Consider the following 21,968-nt stretch of genomic DNA (forward strand, 5'->3'; position numbering starts at 1 on the left):
AAACAAATCATGATGTACTTCAACAATAATAATGCAAAGTGCCGGAAAAGAAAATAAAAAAAAGATAAGGAGATTACAGTGAAAAATATTGTTTTTTTTATTTTATTTTTATTTTTTAATGCAAGTTAAAAAAAGAAAACATGGGATGAAGTAATTATCAAGAAAAGGAGTAGGGAAGAGGGGACAAACTCATGTCAATTTTTACACCTTCTATTTCATGTATTTGGTTTGGTGCTCCAAATTGTACCTTTTTTCCCAATAGCAAATAGCAAATGTGTCTAAAAACTGTGTCGGGGCGTTTGAGGATATGGGAGTGACATGCCGTCATATTGTCTTGTACACGTGCTCGGCCTCATATCAAGATGCTCTAGTGTGAGATCTCTGAATAATCTTCTAAAGTGAAAGCCTTCGTTTTTTAATGGTTGTGTTGGGACTGCAATGCAAACCTTCGTTTGAGATGTGGGTCAACTTTTTAATATTTTGGTTTTTTTACTTGGGATTAAAAAGTTTCATTTGAGATGAACTTTTTGACTTTTTTTAACCTTTGTGAGAAAAAAAATAAAATAATTATAATTTAGATGTAACATTTTGTCTTATTAATTTTGTAGCTTATTTTGTTTTTTTTTTTTTTTTGACTAAAATAGTCAAAAAAAATCCATGCCAAATATAGCACAACACTTTAATATTTGAATCTTGATTAAAATGATATAGTTTATTTTTTCAAATAAGATCGTATCAAAACAAGATGCATTGCTTTAATACAATTACTTATACCTAGTAATGAATGATACATGTGATTTTACTATATTTGATAATTGAATTTTCATAAATTTTATACATAATTACTTACCTAGTAATGCATTGCTTTAATACAATTACTCTATCATCGTCATGCCTGGTGTTTTACTTTCTTACCAATTGAGCCAAAGAAATAGAAAGGATTGTTATAGATTCATCATCATCAACGTGTGTGTAGGAATAATTAAATCGAGGATATTTTCTTCTCTATAAATAAGCGTCTCTTTGACGATTGAATTAGATCAAAATGGAAGAAGATCTCGCCAGAGCTCAGAATCAGTATCCGTCGTTCTCAGATATGTAGAATGTTTTCAATAGGAAGCAGCAGTTTAGAAGGAGGCGTTCATTTGAAGTTGGATTACGATGAATAAGGAAGCGAGATTTTGAAGTTATATCGATTGTCCGAACTTATTTGGATGAAGGTGAATTTGGCCTTTGGGCAAGAGTTCTGGCGATGTCAGATGTTGTTTTAAGTTATGAGGATTGTCAAAAACACGCCGACTGGTATACCCAGAAAAGGTTAATTGATCATCCTAAATATCATAATTTGTTGAAGACTCTTCTGGATTTGGAGAATGATTATGCTCAGGCTATTCAAGATCGTGATTTAGATACTAAAATTAAATACATCTTGAAGATGTTGAATGTTCTTGCATAATCATGTAATCTAATTATATAATTGAATCTTATTATGAATAAAATTACTTGGGCTGTATCGTTATCAAAGATCGCATTTATGCTTATTACACAAATAAAACTTTGTTCTATTTTTTAAAAGCTTATTTCTTGATTACCCAAAGAAATGAAGCAACAATTTTAGATTGCAGACAAAAAAATTTTTCTTAAGAGTTTAAACTGTCACTTTTATTTTTACTTTTCTTTTTCTTTTTTTTTACAAGGAATCTCACTAAACTATTATTTAAGTCCAAAAGATGTTTGAATTTACAGTTCATTCTGGAGTTCGTCCTTCTAATTGTTGATAACACAATTAATAGCTATACACAATTGCTAAGAATGTAGATGGAAAAAATAAGGAGTTTCTAAATGCACCCACTAATCAAATCTCTACTCTTATTTGTGCAACAGTTGTATAAGTGTTACAAAGCATGTGTTATATGTAAATAAAAAAATATAAAAATTAAAGAGTGTATTTAAAAGCACCCAAAATGAAGTGCTCATTTGGTTGTTAAGTTACCTTGTAAAAAAAAACGATATTCATACACTAATTTTTTGTAAAATTTAAGAATAGAATAATATGACAATAACATTTTTGATTTTCAATAAATAGATATAAATGAGACACATCATTGTGTTTAAAATTTTTGTATAAAAAATTTATTTGTATAACATTACAAATGTGTGGTTTGGTCAGGGTTCATTGGAAAGGGCCGGCTCACAATTATTTAGAAGGCCATCACTATCTAAAAAAGATATTCTCATCAGCTTTCTCATTTTAGGTCTCCATCTACATTACAAGTCATTGAAATTTTATAATCCATTATTTTAGGTGTCCATCTATCCTTGAGAGCATGACCTCTCAAACAGGGGGTCAAACCTTTTTCAATAAAATTTTATAATCCATTATCTTCAAAAAGGTCTCACCCACACCTATTATATGTCTTTATTACTTAGTATCATATAGATTACATAGATTTGAATGACTAAGAGTGATTTGTTTCATTTCATTAATTCACTAATTTCAAACAAAGACGATGTAACACAATTGGGATTACTATATTTTCAATTACAACCTATAATTACACCCAAATAGTTATGCAAAATAAATAACATATTGTATCAACACTATGGAATCTCACTCTTCGTTTGTTAAGAGTTAAAATACTTTGGCTTTTTAGTTTTTTAGTTATTTTAACCTGGCTGTTTTAGTCTCGTTTGGTTTTTATTTTTGGCTTTTTTGACTTTGTAAGAGAAAAAGTGTAATGATTATGATTTGAATGTGACATTTTATCTTATTGACTTATGTAACTAATTTTATCTTTTGTGCTTTTTTAGCCAAAAAGCCAAAACCAAACATATACTTCAGTTAACTACACCTACACCCATATCTATGGGCACACATCTACGTTATATACAAGTAACCATTGATGGGTGCACGCATCTACGTTACATACGACTACTAGATATGAAGAACAATCTTAGAAAAGAAAAAAACTAATAAATACATAATTTGTATGAAAAAAAACTCTCATAAATAAACAGGGAATAATACTCACATTTATGTGGAGCTATTCAAACAACTAACCTCCTAATAAGATACATACATTTTGATCAAACAAATTATTTCAGTTGGTTATGCACATTTGATTAACACATTTAGGTACTATTTAATGTAATATCATCATATATGATATTAAAAATATCAGCAAATATCTCGACATAACACACGTAATTAATGACATGTAAGATATCATATCTTCTTATAATCAAATGTATTTTACCTATAGTGACCGGGTCTTTTCCCTCTTTTTCTTTTTCCTTTTCCTCGACTCCATTCTTTTTGATTGAATAGGTTTCGAACGTTCGGAGGTCGCACTCAAATAAAGTTTCCTTTTTTGTTTTTGTTCGGTGATTGAATTTCGCCCATTCCGAGGAGGGTACGGTCGAGTCCGGGGTGCTCAGGAGCCGAATCGAAATTTTATGGGCTGCTGGGCCAGGGCGGCACGTACGGTGGCCTTGGGCGGCACGTGCGGGATGGGGGCTGCACGTGCGGTGAGGTTTGAACTTCTGTGGGTTGCCTTCTGCTTTAAAAGCACGTGCGGGAAGTGGTGCACGAGAGTCACCGCACGTGCGGGAGTGAGGGCCGCAAGTGCGGGAGAGGGGCTCCACACGTACGAGAAGGTGCGCCGCACGTGCGGCAGATGGGCAGTCCAGATCTCTGTTTTTAATTCTCTTTTTGGCCGAAGTGTATCTCATTTAGGGCTCTTTTCTCTCACTCTAAAACCTATTTCTTATAGCGACCCCGGTCTTTTCCCATTTGATTATTGTATCCGGACTTAGGTTCCGTAGCTCCTGCCATTGTATTATGATTGTTACCGTCCTTGAATTTCCTATTTCTGAGTTGGGGGATGCAATGGGCAGGTTCGTAGCAGGTTGGTTGAGCTTGGGAGCAAAGGGTTGCTGCCCAGAATTTTGACCCTTCGCTCGAGCTAGCAGCTCTTCGCTCGAGCGAGCTCTTTGTTTTGGTCCGTCGCTCGAGCCAGGGTTTCTTCGATCGAGCGAGGATTACGTTTTGTAGTAAGACCTGAGAGCAGAGGTTTTTGGCTCGAGCGAGCTTTTCTTCGCTCGAGCGAGTTAGTTCGTTCTTCGCTTGAGCGAGAGTTCCTTCGCTCGAGCGTGTGTCTGGTTACAGACCTGAGGGTTTGAGTTCTTTGCTCGAGCGAGATTTCTTTCGCTCGAGCGAGCTTTTGGGTTGTTGGCTCGAGCAAGGCTTCCTTGGCTCGAGCGTAGCTTTTCTGTGTCTGGTCGCTCGAGCGAGACTGTCAGGTTTAAATAGCCAGCAGCGTGTTTCAGATCAGTTTTTCATCCACTTTCAGATTCCAAAAACCCTAGGTACGAGTTCTCTCTCCCTCTACACACCTTCTCTCTTAGGATTGATCTACTTAGAGTGAGTTTCTACCTTAGATCCTTTATTAAAAAGATAGAGTGGGTCGAGGGCTTCCATTTAATCTGAATTGTTGGCAGTTTGGAGCACTTTGGAGTTTGGGTCTTCATCTCCATCTTTTCTTTTGGGGCTATTTCTTCGAGGTAGGGATTTCCTACTCCATTTTATAAGTTTTGTTCTAAGTTTTGGTATTTTGATATGTTGGGGATACTTTGGTAATTTTGGGAAAAACCCTAGTTGTATTAATAAGTTAATTTGTATAATTAATTAAAGGAAATTGGGGAAATATGGTTAAATTCATGGAATTGAGGAATTCATTGATTAAGTGGTGTAGTTGGATAATTTAAATCACTTACCCATTGAATCGTTGATATATTTAGTTTCAGTTTAGAAATAACTGTTTTGGGCTATCGGTGGAGGATAGCTGTGATTGTTGTAGACACTGCATGTGGATTAGGGATAACTGAAATTAATCATTGAATAAGTCATAAATTTTGACTGTTGAATTAATACAGACATTATGTGTATTGATTGTGTTTTGTATACGTTATGTGTTTACATACATTGTTTTGTGTGGGAGGAGATAGGGGATGTACTCCACGGTTTAGGGGAAGATAGGGGATGGACCTCTAAACCAGATTTTTTTTGGGAGGAGATAGGGGATGGACTCCATTAGCATCACTTTTATGTGTGCTTATTTATATAGAAGTGTTTTTATTGATACAGCACTAAAATGTGTATCAATCTGGAAGTATGAAGTGTTTTGATTTGAGCTTGAGTCTCATTTGTTTGTTGACATTGGAAGAGTGTGAATATGATATATATATAATTAACTGTTGTAAGTTTGGCCAGGTTCTGAGCCATATTGATAGTGTTGGAAAGTGAAACGTGTCGTTGACAATAGTGTCATGAGATTGGATAATGATGTAATTGATTATCTTGGTTAACCATCTATTGAATGCTATTGCTTTATTCAAAGCTTATATTTGGTTTAGTATATTTCTACTGGGCTGTGGCTCACCCTTTATGGGAACATCATTTTCAGGTTCAGGTGATAAGCTACCTCCAAGGACTTAGCTTGGAAGGACTTGGATTTTGAAGACTATTTTTAGTTATTTGTTTTTCATTGTTAGTACATGTAAACACTCAAGCCTAGGGCTTTATTTATATTTGAGTTAGAACTCATACTTTTGTGTCCAAGTGTTGGCTTGGAAAGATGTAAGCCGTTAGGGCATTTAATTTGATGTTACATGTAATGCTTTTGTTTGGTAAGACTCTGATGAATATTATAATGAATTATTAAAGTGTTTTCTTTAAATAATGCATGTCAATGATATATATAATGGGTTAATTTTGAGAGCGTTACATTTCTCCTCCTCCTTCTCTCTAGAAAACATCCCCAAACATCAAAACTCCTTGATTCTTGCATTCCATTGGGTTTAGATCATCATTCTCACTCTCTAATCTTGAAGATCAAGTTGGGGCTCTCCTTGGTGTGGTGGGAATCAAGGCTCCTTCTCACCCTTGAAGTTAGGGTTTCACTTCTCCTTCTTCATCAATCCTTGAGGTAGGGATTTCTTGAGTCATATATACAAGTTTTGCCATTTAATGTTGTTTTAAAAAGGTATTCTTGAGACGTTTGTGTTAATCTTAGGTTTTAATTTATATTGTGGAGAGAGTTTTGAAAGAGGGTTTGAATCTCAAATCTTTTACTATTTCTTGAGGGTTTACCTCTATTAAACTCATGAAAGGTATTTTGAGGGAGTTTTCATGGAAAATGAGAAGGGTTTGCTCTTTTCTGAAAACCCTAGAATTTTGGGATTTTGGAAAATAAGGAAATATCTATCAAACTTTTTATACCATTTTGTGTCAACAGGATGAATGAGAGTAAACCTCATAGCTTGTTTGGTAAAATGGAAACCTTTTTGATATATGAGACACAAAATGTTATTTTAACATGTTGATAAATGCTTGAAATTATGTTGTGGGAAAGTGGTGAATGATTAAGCACATGGAATGTGAATGTAGTAAAATTTTAAAGAAATTATTTTGAGAACATCACATATTGCCTAGAAGAGGCTAGCTTGTTGAGATTTGAGCACGATGGAAAGTTATTGTTGCTATGAATTGATGGTTCGGCTATTTGTGACATAATGTTGAGGTGAAGAAATGATAAAATTGGTAAATGGATATTGTTGTAGAAATGTTTGAAATGGAGAAACGTTATGAAATAATATGCATTGCATCATGTCCTACTTTGATTTATTGTCATTATTGCACATCATGAAATGAGTTGGAAAATGTTTATCTTGAGAAAGATTTATAGTGTAATGAGAATTGTAGAAATGTTTATGGGGCGAATATGGTGGTAAGTCCAGATAGGAGGTGTAGATGATTTGATAAGTTGGCCTAAGTGTCCATGGTGAAAGACCAGAAACCCGCGCGGATAGGTGTCGAGCCTTCCGGTTAATACTAGTAAAAATGACAGTTTGGTAGTACTTGTAGAGTCTACTTGCAGACACCAGCCTAGGGATTACCAGTGTCACATTTACCGTCCCTAATGAATTAATATTGGAAGTTTGAAATTGAAGAGATTACAAGATAACATTGAGAGCATAGTGATTTTGAAATAGTGCATTGAAATGAATATTTTCCTCATTTATTAACTTTGGCATGGCATTACATTTATGTTCTTCACTTTTATGTCGAGGAATATGCATAACTGTATATACTTTGTGAGAATTCTCTACTGGGCTTCATGCTTACCCCTATGGGTTTTGGTGCAGGTAAAGATGTGGTGATCCAGCCGAATTGAAGGCGTGGAATTGTTGTGAAGAGTAATACTCTTTTGTTGTTGTGATTAAATTGCCAGCCAAGGGCTATTTTTGTATGGGTCCGAGAGACCACTTTTGTGTAGCCGGGCTTAAGCCTTGGGGGTTGTAGCCGTAAGGGCATCCTATTTATTTTGAAATTTTATGCTTCACGTGATGTAGATTCATGTGTCTTCTTACCTATGAATGTATAATTTGCATGTGGAACCCTTGTATAAACGATGGAGATTTTTGATATAGAAAATGGAGAATAGTTGTAATTAATGAATGTATGTGGTTGATGTATCATTCATGTTGGGATTATTTCGAGGTGTGAAAACTTGGTATCAGAGCTACCGGGTTTGAATACTTGGGGCTCGCAGGGAGTGGTTGTTATACCACAATGGGTTCATCTCGCATGATTAGGAAATGTCTTGTTTATTTGTGACTATGTGACAGCATGTTTATGTGACTATGTGGGTATGGGATTAGACTTTTGGGATGTTATTTGCGCCTATTAGATCCCTTGAGGTCTTATTAGAAGGGTACTTGATCAATACTCATTCTACTAAGAATTCTTCGTTTCTCATGGGACGAATTCCATCACTAAAGGATAATTCGTATGTGTTTATGTGACTACGTGCTTATGTGGAGTGAATTGAATTGTTTGTGTGCAGAATGTATATAATTGTTATAGTTTAACGTGTGAGGCAAGTTGCGAGCACATTTGAAATCATGCGCTAAATTATTTATCTTGTCCCTTAATTAGGATGTCAGGAAGGGTTCAAAGTCATGGTGGTAGAGGAGGAAGGCGTGGTAGGGGACGCCGCGGTGTGCATGAAGTATCGGTCCCTGAGGCACCGGTGCAAGAAGAAGGTGTAGGCCAAGCTAATATGGGTGAACAAGTAGGGCAAGCGGAGGTGCCGGGGCAAGCCGGCCAAGCCGCAATGGGGGCTTTAGCCTAGGAAATGGCGGGGGCATTGAGGGAGTCTATTAATATCTTGAGGGCTGAGACTCAAGCTAGGGAGAATGTAGCGGAAACAAGGGCGAGCTTCCTCACGAGGGAGTTTTTACGGGCCAAACCGGATGAGTTCCATAGTGGCCCCGATTCGAAGAAGGCAAACGAATGGCTAGAACAAACGGTAAAGCTTTTTGAGATGCTCCATATAGAAGATAGTGAGTTGAGGGTGACTCTTGTGAGTTACTACCTCAAAGGGGATGCAAGGCAATGGTGGAAGTACGCCAAGGGTCGAATAGCACCAACATGGGAGGCATTTGTGATAGCCTTCCAAGACAAGTACCTACCTCCCACTGCTAGGGAGAGGTTGAGGCAGGAGTTCAAGGACCTTAAGCAACTAAACATGTCAGTGGCCGAGTTCGAAGCGGCCTTTTCTAGCTTGTCCCAGTTTGCACCATAATTGGTAGCGACGGAGGAGTGCCGTTGCTTTGAGTTCGAGCAAAGGTTGAGGACGAAGATTTTGTTCAAGTTTGCCGGGAACATGATCTGAGATTATGATCGCCTTGTGGAGGCGGCTGCATATGTAGAGATTATTGTGGAGGCCGAGGAGGAGAGACTTTAGAATTCGAGGTCTAGGGGCCAAGGGTCACAGGGGGACTTTAGGCCCAACAAAAAGAGTAAGAGCACCTTTTCATCTTAGTCTCAATTGCAACAGTCTAGATCTACTTACCCCTTGCCTAGTGTAGGCTAGGGAAAGAATGCACAGAGTGGGTTTTCTTGCTTCAAGTGTGGCCAGCCGGGTCACAAGACTTTTGCTTGTCCACAGAAGGGAGGAGGACAGCAGAGTTTGCCATCACCACCACCTAACAGATCTTAGAGTCAGTCTCAAAGTAGGGGTCAGGGGCCTACTTGCTTTCAGTGTGGGTAGTCAGGGCATATGAAGAGAGCTTGCCCTCAGTTGGGAGGCACGTCTGGCGTTTCAGGGTCTAGGTAGACACAGAGCCACCAGCAGGCTCACTCAGCTCAGGCTTCACGAGTTCATCAGGGAGCCGCTTCGGCTCAGTCAGTACAGCAGGCCTATGCTCCGATGGATGAGCAGGTTAAGCAGAGGCCACAGGGGCGCGTGTATGCAGTTACCACACTAGATTAGTTGCCAGGATCCTCAGTAGTAAGAGGTATTTTTGTTATGTGTAATTCTTTGGCCAGTGTGTTGATAGATACGGGAGTGTCTCATTCATTCATATCTACTGCATTCGCATCTGCATTGGGGCTAGATGTGGTACAATTAGCGTCTCCACTCAGAGTTGAGTCACCAGTCGGGGGTACAGTCGACTTAGATCAGGGCTGTCATGATTGTGAGATACGCCCCAATTGGGTCCATAAGATGCCATCGATACAGGCTTACTTAGAACAGATACAGGCTATTAACCAAGATGCCATCGATTGGCTCCACAAGATGAATCCTGTGGAGTGGGCCCTTGCATATGACGGTGGATATCGGTGGGGGGTATTGACCAGCAATGATGTAGAGTGCTTCAACAGCATCTTGAAAGGTGCAAGGAACTTACCTATCTCAGCTATGGTTAATTTACATTTTGACGGCTCGTTAAATATTTTGACGAGATGGAAGCCCAAGCTGAAACAGATGTACGGAATGAGTTCCAATACCCTAGAGAGATGCAAAAAACTATCGAGGAGGGCATTGCAAGGGGAAATACTTTCCAGTTGATATCGTATGACAAGTTAGTTTGTAATGTGAACTAAATTGTTATTATTATGTTGTTAAGTTAATTACACCTAAAAACATGAACTTGATTAGTTTGTATCAATATTGTCTGATAGGCCCCGCCGCGTATCTGAGGTGCAAACATCTTTTCGCCATGGACGAGGTCGCAATAGACAGATTGTGCGGATGAATCAACCCACGTGCAGTTGTGGGAAATATGACATAAGACACTATCCATGTTCCCATATGTTCGCTGTAATGTCTGAATGCGGTGACAATCCATTCGAGTACGTTGATCGAGTATATAGGCTTCCTGTATACATGAGGGTTTGGGAAACTAAATTCAATCCAATAACGCATCAAGATTATTGGGATGATCCGCAGTGGACCTTAATGCCTAATGTACTTCGTTTGCGAGAAGTAAAATGGGGTCGTACATCTATGTCTCGTATTCCGAATGAGATGGATATATCAGATAGGCATTTGACCGCTCGTTGCAGTGAGTGCCAGCAGACAGGTCATGACAGGCGAACACGTCCGGCGCGACTTGGTCGATGAAGACTATGTAATACTTATATATTGTAATAGATCATTTTTAAATTCTTTATTTGTAATAGATCATTTAATTCTTTATTTTTTAATTCTTTATTTGTAAACGGGGTCGTACATTTAAATAGATAATTTTTTATTTGTAATAGATCATTTCTAATTTTTAAGTCTTTATATATTGTAATTGTTTTATATTAAAAATAAATTTACAACTAACATACTAAGCAAATAAATTAAACTAAATATGTATGCAAAAACATTTAACTGTACCACATAGGCCTAAGTTTTTTATTGTGTACTTGATTGAAAATGTGTATTACAAAATTCTATACTTAATCACATAGTTCTTCTACCATTTGAAAATTTAATATTTATGAATAAATTTAATATTTTCGAATGCTGCAAGCATTTTTCACATTTACAATTTATGAATACATTTACGTAATTTAAAAATTTTATGAACTTTATTGAAACTTTTAGCATTACAAAATCAATAATTCAGTTTTGTCAAATATGCCATAAATGTAATCATCAACCTATTATTGAAAAAAAAAATTTGTCATTCAATTTTTTAGCAAATATTTATGTAGGAAAACTATCCACATGTTACTGTACTATGTTCATGGTCATTATTAAGCTTATGTAACTGAGACCCTAAAATTATTTTGGAAAAGATTTCTATATTAGTTATAGCATAGATAACGGTAGGTTTTGTTGAATTGTTTATCCTATTTAATGACACACAATTTTAAATCTTAAAGTACAAATGTGTATATATATATATATATGTATATATTTAAAAAAAATTATGGAATAATTAGAGTTTTTTTTATGATTATAATTAGATTTTAGTGAATTGCTTCCATGTTAGTGGCACAGAAATTGATAATTTTAAAATAACCGACCACTTTTTTTTTCAAGTCGTCGTGTATGGAATAATTAGAGTTTAATTGTCATAGTTAAATTACAGTTAACCAATAGAGTTTTTTGAAATAAAAATTAATTACATTTTAGCGAATTGCTTCCATAAATAGTATGACACAAATTTAAATTTTGAAATAGCTGAGTATACTTTTCTTTTACAAATCGTAATTTATGGAATAATTACAGTTTTTCTGTTATGATTATGATCTAGTATTTCACTTGTACAGGCTGCATGGCACATGTACCTGAGGAGGTCCCACTTTTCAGTCAGCCACATCGGGCTAACTGTATATGGGAGCGTTCGGCATGCAATAACCTTTGTTGGACTTTACACATACAATTAAAATACCCTGCATTTTGTTTTATATTATGTGATAATGCTATTATTTAAACTAGTCATTCTGTTATGCAGGACGAGGCATGCACCGTGTTGACCTGCCGCCGAGCATATTCTGGCTTGTGGGAGCATCCTTTGGACCATAGAGTCTTGCAGTATATACTATGCATGGGATTCTATGGTGTCTACCGTGTCGGGCATATTAGACTGGACCACCCACTCATCACTGCTCTCGTCGAGAGGTGGTGCACCGAAACTCATACATTTCATTTCCCGATCGGGGAGGCCACGGTCACATTACAGGACGTATTTGTCCTGTATGGTCTACTGATTGATGGGCGAGCAATTACTGGAGTTGACCTATCATTGACGAGGGAGCAGTGGATAGCCCTATATGCTGAGCTACTGGGAGTAGCACCTACACCTACAGACTTACATGCAGGTAGACTGAGGCTGAGGTGGCTGGCCGAACAATTTGCTCCTCTTCCAGATCATGCTCCAGATGAGTTGGTACAGCAGCATGCCCGAGCATATATTTGGTGACTTATTAGGGGGGTACTTCTCCCTGATAAGTCACAGAACCTGCTCAAGCTGATGTACTTGCCACTGCTGAGAGACATTGACGAGATTGTCCAGTACAGCCGGGGTAGCGCAGCTCTGGCATGCTTGTAGAGGATGCTATGTCAAGCAGCTCAGGTGGGTACGAGGGAGATTGGAGGACCACTTGTCTTGATACAAGTTAGAAAGAATTTTATTACATGTCAATTCATATTGTATGACATATATCAGTATTGTAATTGTGTTCAAACTATTGCAGATTTGGGCATGTGAGAAATTGATTCGCGTTGCCCCGTCTAGGCGACAAGTGGTTCGTCCTGATGAGCTTCCCATGGGCGAGGGAGACATGCAGTTGCCACCCGGACCTCGAGGTAGCCGGTGGAGGGTTGACTTGGGCCACGAGGTCGTCTCAACCAACGTAGTCGTAGTTTATAGAGACCAGCTCGACTGGATGATCGAGGGCGAGGTAAGAAATTTTGCTCTCAATTTTAGTTGTCTTGTTCATTGTATATGTTTTGAGGTCACCAGCGAATTTTAATATACTTGTCGTTATTGTAGTTTATCTGGCAACCTTACACTAGGGTCCTCAGTATGCTCCCCGACTACTACCGACTAGGTTAGGAGATATAGATGGCGAGAGTGCCACTTATTTGTTTTGACGTGGTTGAGTGGCATCTTCCTCATCGTGTCCTCCGACAGTTTGGTCGGGTCCAGTCCGTGCCGGATCGGTTCGACACCGAGTGGCGGTTGCACGTCACTGATAGGCTTGGCCAAGCTGGCACTGACTGGAGTCTGTTTTATATGCGATATATACAGTTGTGGGATGCCCATCGGGACAGTATTGTACAGGCTGTCCACAGCGATGAGGTGCTCCCCTCTTCCGAACCATACATGTTGTGGTATCGGCGACACACACATCTACTAGTCAGTAATCCGAGCCACCTGTCTGAGTTCGAATATCACGGAGTTGGGCCTTATCTTGAGGCATTGGCGAGTATCATAGTATGTGTCAGATAATTATTAATTTACTTTGACTCAACTGTAGCCTAATACGTTTGAATTTTTGTTCAGGTGGTTGGAGCTGGGAGGTCATATCACTTGGCTGAGGATGCCCTTTTCAGACGTGATGGATAGCATGCCTTGTAAGCCGTTACAGAGATCCGAGAGTTATTGTACGAGGCGATCCAGCTTGCCCATCAGGGAGATCGTCTGCATTTTGGCCACTACGGTGTACACAGTGCAGCAGCTGCTCCAGACACATCAGCGCCATCCACGTCAGCGCCTTCCATTTCAGCGCTAGCCACATCAGCTCCTTGGACATCAGTCACCCCACCACATGCTACCCCATGCATATCTCCAGATTCCCTCCACGTACTTCCTACCCAGCATACTGGCATACCTTATGTAGCTGACCCTGATTGGACACCACCCCAATACACGCATGACGTTGTTACCCCATCCACCCAGTTACCACCACCAGACAGTTCAGGTGTTTGTAGTGTTGGGGTTGATACATGTACATCACATAGTCCCACGCTACATACACCTACTTTTCTGGGGACTAGTTCGACCGCGACCATGAGTACACATGATGCAGTTCTCACTGACATTTCCCACGTTGAGGATCAGGCCCATATTGAGCCCCTCCCCCCAGAGCGCGAGGGAGAGGCCGAGGTTATGGTCGTGGCGGATGTCGTGGCCGAGGTCGCGGTACGAGCAGAGGTAGAGGTCGAGGTCCAGCTGCAGATCGTGATACAGTTGCACCAGATGAGGGAGTTTCACAACTCACAGCAGTATCCGATCTTCGGCCGGAGACAGGATCAAGGGCAGCACATGCAGGAGAGGGGGGTCACACTCACAGGCTCCACAGGCAGTCAGTGGAGGGACACATGCAGGGGAGGGAGTGCCACTGGATATGCATTTACGATTGGGGGAGCCAGATATTCGGAGAGTCTACCACAGGAGACCGAGGAGGGAGGTCCACAGTCGGGATTATGGGACTGGGGGCAGGTTAGGGCATTAACGGGTGTGATATGGAGTGTATAGTTTCTTTTATTTGTAGTTTTTGTTATAGTTTTTGTAAATCAAACTTGTACAGAGGATGTAAATGTGTCATACTTATTTATTTGAAAATATAATTTTACAATTTTTTATCCTTACTTATTTTGATGATTTCCTAAATACTTCAAATATTCAAATCATGATGTCACAATGGATTTAAACAGGGTGGCTATATACATAAGAGATTCAAGTTGTGCTGCATTTGGTACCAAGTGGATTTTCGTTTTACAATAATAAGCTATATAATTTTTCATGTAGTTTTTTTTAAAATAATTTTTTTTTAACTACATAATTACTTCTTTACAAAAAACACAAAATAAATAATTACATAAATTTTATTTATTATTTTGTACTTTTTTTCCCAAAGAATTTGATAACATACTGATAAATTTAAGAACAATTTTTTTTTTTAAAATACAAACACACAAATTTCAGATAACATAAGACTATCCAAAAAAAAAAAGGTACAGAACCTGATAATATAATAAAAATTTGAAGAACATTGATTTTTTTAAACAACGTGCGCAGACACACACATACAACATTAAGAAAACAAAAACACAAATTTTATATACTCTGCTTTTTTTCCCCCAAAAAAACAGAAAGAAACAAAGAAAGAAAAAAGTTTTTTAATACTTGAATAGTCTTTCTGGAAAAAAAAAAATTAGTTTTTCAATAGAGTGAAGATGATGAATTGTGGAACTTATACAGCAATTTGTTATAAATTTAAAATATAAAATACAAAAAATAAACAATTAAAAAAAAGAGAAGATGGTGAAACGTGGAACTGCACAGCAGTTTCTAAAATGTGGGAAGTGGAAACGTGGAAGCTATTTACTGAGTTGCTAATTTACGATTTTACCCATAATTACAATTTGATATAAGTTAAAATAATAGATTATTTAACAAGTTATGGTCATTTTAGGAAAAATAGAAAAAAAATTTGTAAGCCAGGCTTCAGATTCATGACACCAAAATTGGTGATCCCCTTTAATAATAGAATATATTAACCCTCCAACTGGGCCCAAATTCTGTAATAATAAATAGTTTCTCCAGCACCCAAATTCTTTGATTTGCCAACCCCACATTCCTCCTTCCTATTGTCACTGTGGCCCACATTTTATGATTTAATTTATAATTTTTTGCAAACACTAATTTGTACTGAAAATCGTCAATTCGAAGTGACTTCTTACTGTATTAAAAAACCAAGCACCAGAAAACAGTTTACTGTGGCGATGTGACAACTTACTGCATTGAAATGGCAGAAGCAAGCAACAGAAAATTTACAATGATTGAGCGAAATAATGTCTTAAACAATGTTCTATGTTGTGTCGTATCTTCGTTACTGGAGTGTAAGACAATGTTATTGTTCATCTAGCTTATGGATGTATTTCAACTATTTGTTATATGAACCTGAAGTTTATGAAATCACTACATTTATAAGTACACATGTCAAGATTCGTTACGAATTTCTCTTCCTATTAATAACTCATGTATAAGCATTGCAAAGCCATTATACTGAATGAAAACGTTTGGTCATACATGCAACCAAGTTCATTCAGTAGCATCATTATATTTCACATCAATAATGCATGAAATCATGAAAGTCTAGTTCAAGTAGCGTTCTTCAAAATAACAATAACAGAGAGAAAGCAAAGGTATTTGTTATTTATAAAATTACAAGAACTATTCAAAACTAATGAAATATCTCCCATCATTGATAAGTCGTGGATAAACATTACAAATCCATTACAAGATAAATGGTTTGGTCATTCATCCAAACAATTTCATTCATTATCATCATCATCTGACATCTCAATATCAGATTCATACATAAAATCCATGCTCCAGGCGAAGTACTGGTGTGCATCATCCATTAACCTATCTTCGGCACGCTCATTTGCAGTCTTCATTAGTTCGGACCTTTGCAAACATTGGGTCATGCGATTAACTTCGTCGCGGATACGATGCAATGCCCTTTGCAACAGCTGTGGAGTGTCAGTTGGCATACGCATGGCTAACCGGTGAGGAAATTTAATATTAACTTCATGACATAGCTCAACGAGAATGTTAGCTCGAGTTATGCGAAATTCCCACTCAGCTCTCATGGTATTGACTGTGGTATGTGAGTAACACAAATTTGGATTTAATAGGTATTGAAATTCATCTCCATCTGTAACCCAATAGCGACCCATTGCTGAATATAGATCGACCACCGTATATCTCTTGATGATATCGCTCGAAATAGCTATAAAACTTTTGTTGTGGTATGATGCGATATTTATACCACGTATACACATGGTAGCTATATGTATAAAATTATTGTAAACAACTATGCATTAGAATTATCACGTCAACTTTTATGAACTGAACAACTATGCATCAACTTTATAGGAGTTGTCACTTCGACTTTTATTTACTACTCAATGCATATTTGAAGGTTTTAAGCAAAGTTCAAATCCGCTTAGAAATTTAATTTAATTTTTCCGCTTACAAATATAATTCAATTTATTTTGCCTTGACAATATATTTAATTTCACTTTTCACCTTACATATTTCATTTAATTTAATTGGAGAAATTTGACCAATTTAATTTGAAGTTAATTATGTGTTGATTTAAGTTGGTGTTGTTCTTGTCTGCATACTAGGCTAGGTTTTATCTGTAACACTTTGAAGTTCTGTACATCGAAAAACCCATTCATTCTAACTCTACTACAAATTAATCTTCAATACATTCTAACTCTATAATATTTTATCTTCAACCTTTATGAATCTATTTGGAGCTGCATAGGGTGGCTTTTTAAACACAAACGGTCTAATTGTTTTTTTATTTTGTTCTTACACCCCCTCATCCCATTATGAATTGCAAAATTCACATGGGCACAGTAGCTATGGTACGATAATAAATTGTAGCTCGGTGCAGTGATACGTCCAACATTTCTCAGAGATGCAGTGCAGTGACTTGAACAGACGTAATAATTTGTATGCTTTGTTTTTTCCTCAAATGCTATGTGACTTTGTGCAGCGATGTAGTGATGCATGTGATGCATGTGGCTTTGTGCAGTGATGCATGTCACTTTATGCAGTGATGCAGTGATGCATGTCACTTTTTGACTTTGTAAATTATATACTTTGTGACTTTTTTTCCTCACATTACGTGATGCATGTGACTTTGTGCAGCGCAACTTAGATGCTTTGTTTTTTTCTCACATTTCAGAATTCATCTAAGTCACATTAATACGACCACATGGCAATAGTGTTGATAAACAATTATATAAAGGACTGAAGGAGTGAAGTGTAATTTACCGAATATAAAAAGAAGCAGAAAATGCAAAGAGGAGACAAGGGGATGACTGTGAAGTTCATTAAGTGAAAATAAGATAAAATATAAGCTGCAGTGCCAATCTTCTTTACATATCAGGTGACCATTTTATTATTTTGTTTTCTTTCGTTTTGAACATTGTTTTGGTGAAAAAATCAACGATAGTTTTGTAGGTCGAAGTGAGTTGGACGGTTGTGTATTTACTTGCACTCTGTTTCATAGTTGTTTATGAACAGTATTACTTTAAAACAAAGAAAATTAAAGCCGCTGTTTCATTTTATGATTTAATTATAATTTTTTAAAAACACCAATTTGTACTGAAATCGTCAGTTCGAAGTGACTACTTACTATATTAAAAAAGTAAGCATGAAAAAATAGTTTAATGTGGCGATGTGACAACTCACTGCATTACTGATTAATTTGACAACTCACTGCTCGATTATGAAGGGATTGCATTGTGAAAAGGACGGCCTACAATTATGATTTTATCTGACAACCACGTCCGTGACTTCATCACAGGTACACAAAGTCACAGGTACTCAGGATTGCATGAAATGAATAAGATAAAATAATATCACAGGTATCACTTCTTCCATAGTGCCCCAACTCAATTATCGTCACCAGATCATCTCTAGTTAACCCTCAGTATGATGTCTATAAATAGCGCTACCCCCAGTATGATGTTTGTTCAAGTCATAACAATAGTAATATATCTACAATTACTATTATTATTAATTTTTCTATTTTATGAACAATGTCTTCAAGAGGTGCAGGAAGTTCACGCCGGCCAAGAAATCCGAAAGTGTGGTTGCTTCCTCCTTTTACTTATGACTACAAGAGCCAAAAGTACTCGAGTCCGAAGGATTATTATGCGGGTATCCGAGCAGAATGGGCGTTCAGGGTAACGGAGCAAGAAGGATTGTTTAATGATCTATGTAACTTTGGGGCACCGGTACCTCATCATCGTTCATTGACCATGGCTAGACGAAATATGACTGACTATGAAAAAGCCGTTAGCAGAATTAAGAAGGAGAACAACAGAATGTTGATGCAGAGATGTCGACATTTCATGCTTCAGCTAGCCACCGAAATGGCAGAAGCAAACAACAAAGATTTGACAATGATTGAGCGAAATAATGTCTTAAACAATAAAAAATATCTCTCTGACTACTACATGTCAGATGAGGAATGAGAAATCAAACACCTTTATCTTTCATATATATTTGTATGTTGTGTCGTATCTTCGTTACTGGAGTGTAAGACAATGTTGTTGTTCATCTAACTTACGGATGTATTTCAACTATTTGTTATATGAACTTGAAGTTTATGAAATAACTACATTTATAAGTACACATTTATTAGTTCATGACTTTCTTTGTTGAATTGCAATGAGTTAATGAATGTTCCGGATTAATGAATGGATTAATGTATGTTGAATTATGTGAATATTGAATTGGGGGACTAATAAAGTTCAGACAAACGAACTACCGCCTTCAATAACACATAAAAAAGAACAGGTAGCTCAGTGAACAGCTTCCCTTAACTGGGGCTCGTCAAATAGTGATCCTCTACGTAAATAATTTCAATCTCTATCAGGAAAGAAGAAAGAGTCGCCTTCTAATTCCTGGAAATCCAGTTAAAATGATGACTCTGGTAAGGAATGGGGGGTTGACAAAAAACTAAACTTAGAGGCCGGACAAACAAGCTCAAAGCCAAGTGGTTGGTCCAGTTGGGGGACTAAGTTTCAAACCCAATTGGTTTTACTTGATTTGCTTGTCAAAATAACTATTTACAATTAATTATACCCAAACAGATTGTTTTCTGCAACTCTTCAAAGAAATTGACGATTCTCTTAGTATAGAATAGCAATCAACGCAAGGTCAAAAATGTAAGAAACTAGACTTGTAACCAATTCTAATGACGCTGATTTGATATTCTATACCCATTACACTATTTCACACCAACTATTGACCTTATTGATATTCAAGCCACCTAATCAGTTAAGCTTTCATTCCTTCTTCTTCCAATGAATGCACAGAAACATAAACACAAAATAAATATATTCACAGAATATTGGTTTCAACCTTGGAGATGGAGTTATTAAAGCACCAAACTAGTTGTTCAATTTTCACCAAAAGCTACTCCTATCTCCTCTTCATGGCTGCTAGTTGAATAATATGAGAGTTTAGGGTTACCCACACACTTTAAAAAATCTGACTCCCTTATCCTTTTGCTTTTATTTATTTATTTATTTTGTTATTATTAAAATCTTATCTCTAAATTAGAGATTTCCACCATAAATTTATTTTAGGTTTAAAAATTAATTAAAAGACCTTCCAAATATTTAATTTGCACGTTAGGATTGACCACCAAAATATTTGAGATTGTAATATTATTATTATTTAATTATGTACTTAATTTTTATATTCGGGTTCTCACAGAACAGGTAGCTTAGTCAAAATTTTCCCTCAACAAGGGCTCCTCAAATAGTGACCTCTACGTAAAGAATTTCAATATTCATCAGGAAAAAAGAAATAGTCACCTTCCAATTCCTGGAAGTCCAGTGAAAATGATGACTCCGGTAAGGAATGGGGGGTTGACAGAAAACCAAACTTGGGGGCTGGACAAACATTACCCAAAAACAAGTGGTTGGTCCAGTTGGGGGACTAATAAAGTTCAAACAAACGAACTACCGCTTTCAACAACACAGAAAACAGAACAGGTAGCTCAATCAAAAGCTTCCCTTAATTGGGGCTCCTCAAATAGTGATCCTCTACGTAAAGAATTTCAATCTCCATCAGGAAAGAAGCAAGAGTCACCTTTCAATTCTTGGTAGTCCAGTCAAAATGATGACTCTGGTAAAGAATGGGGGGTTGACAGAAAACTAAACTTGGGGGCAGGACAAACATGCTCAAAGCCATGTGGTTGGTCCAGTTGGGGGATTAATAAATTTTCAAAAAACTGTTCTTGGAAATTCGAAAACCAAGTAAGTTTTGGATTTAAAATTTATAAAAATTATTTTAATATATACATTTTCATTCTAACAACATTTTCATACACTAGTCTTTCAATACTATTGGGTTAAGTGGTTGTGCGTGAGATTTGCAAATTTATTACGAGTGATTTCCAGAAAAAATCAAAACAACAATTAATCTTCTATACCTATGGGGTTAAGTGGGCGTGCGTGGGATTTATAAATTTGTTACGATTGATCTACGGATGGGTACGTTACGACCAATGTTCAGTTGATGTTGTAAATGTTTCCCAAAATATTACAAATTGAATATTCAAAAGTTGATTTTAAAATAATTTCAAATGACAACAAAAATTCAAATAGTCATACTTTTCAATGAAATACAAATAGTTGCTCGTAACAACAAATGATGCATAGCTAAGTGAAGCACAACATTGCCTACATAAGCTTCCTTTTTTCACACATTGAGTAGTCAAATCGTGGAGCGACTTGTCGGTATATGCAGATGGATTGTCAAGTCATGTGACTTGGTGCACAGGCATTGCTTTTCCATGTTTTCTGATTACAGTGACAACTCATCTCTTATTGATATATGTGGGATTGTCAATTTAGAAAGTCACATGGCAACAGTGAATTCACTGATTTACCTTACAGTGAGCATGCCCTTATTTTGTCAGTATATGCAGATGGATTGTCAAGTCACGTGACTTGGTACACAGTATTTGCTTTTCTCTATTTTTTTATTCTACTGACAACTCATACCTTGTTCGTATATGTGGGATTGTAATGCAAAGGCATTTATTTTCTATGGTTTTTCCTTCAGTGTCTTTCTAAAGCCGTTCATAACTAACTATATAAACGACTAAAGGTGAAGACACAACCTTACAACTCATTTCGCCCTACGAAATTATCATTCATTTGTTTAAAAAAATCAGCATGGCTACACGATTCATGGAAGGGAGTGCGAATTGTAAAGGTGGTGGAAACTTGCAAACGGGTGACAGTTCTCGACGAAGAAGGGGAAGGGGACGTGGCGATGCTGAAGATGAAACAACAATACCTGTTTTAGATTATGCTTGTGGTTATCGTGATAGGTTTGGGAAGTGACATTTTTTTATGCCCAAGTATTATCGAGTTCAAGGAGGTTCATGTATGGAGCCATCTGACAATCAAGCAGGATATGGTTTATCTGACCCTGCTCGTCTCAAGTGACCCGTACTATTTATAGAGCAGGTACAGCTGGAAACCTTAAGTCGGGAAAATCAACTTAAGGTGCCAAGAGCACGTTCTGTTGAGATCCGAAAGGAAGGTCCTGATAATGTTGATCGA

General features: G+C 37.1%; 1 protein-coding gene across 1 annotated transcript in view; it reads left to right on the forward strand.

Annotated features, from left to right (window-relative positions):
- LOC114294061 (uncharacterized) overlaps nucleotides 1–8,195 on the forward strand; it is a 41,652-nt gene extending 33,457 nt beyond the window's left edge. Inside the window, exon 4 of the mRNA XM_082889220.1 lies at nucleotides 8,000–8,195. Within this exon, the coding sequence (XP_082745346.1) occupies nucleotides 8,000–8,195 (196 nt within the window). The remainder of the gene's footprint in view (nucleotides 1–7,999) is intronic.
- Nucleotides 8,196–21,968: the final 13,773 nt, after the last annotated feature.

This window comes from Camellia sinensis, chromosome 9 (assembly GCF_055761805.1).
Source record: "Camellia sinensis isolate YWXY chromosome 9, ASM5576180v1, whole genome shotgun sequence".
In the NCBI taxonomy this organism is placed as follows: Eukaryota; Viridiplantae; Streptophyta; class Magnoliopsida; order Ericales; family Theaceae; genus Camellia; species Camellia sinensis.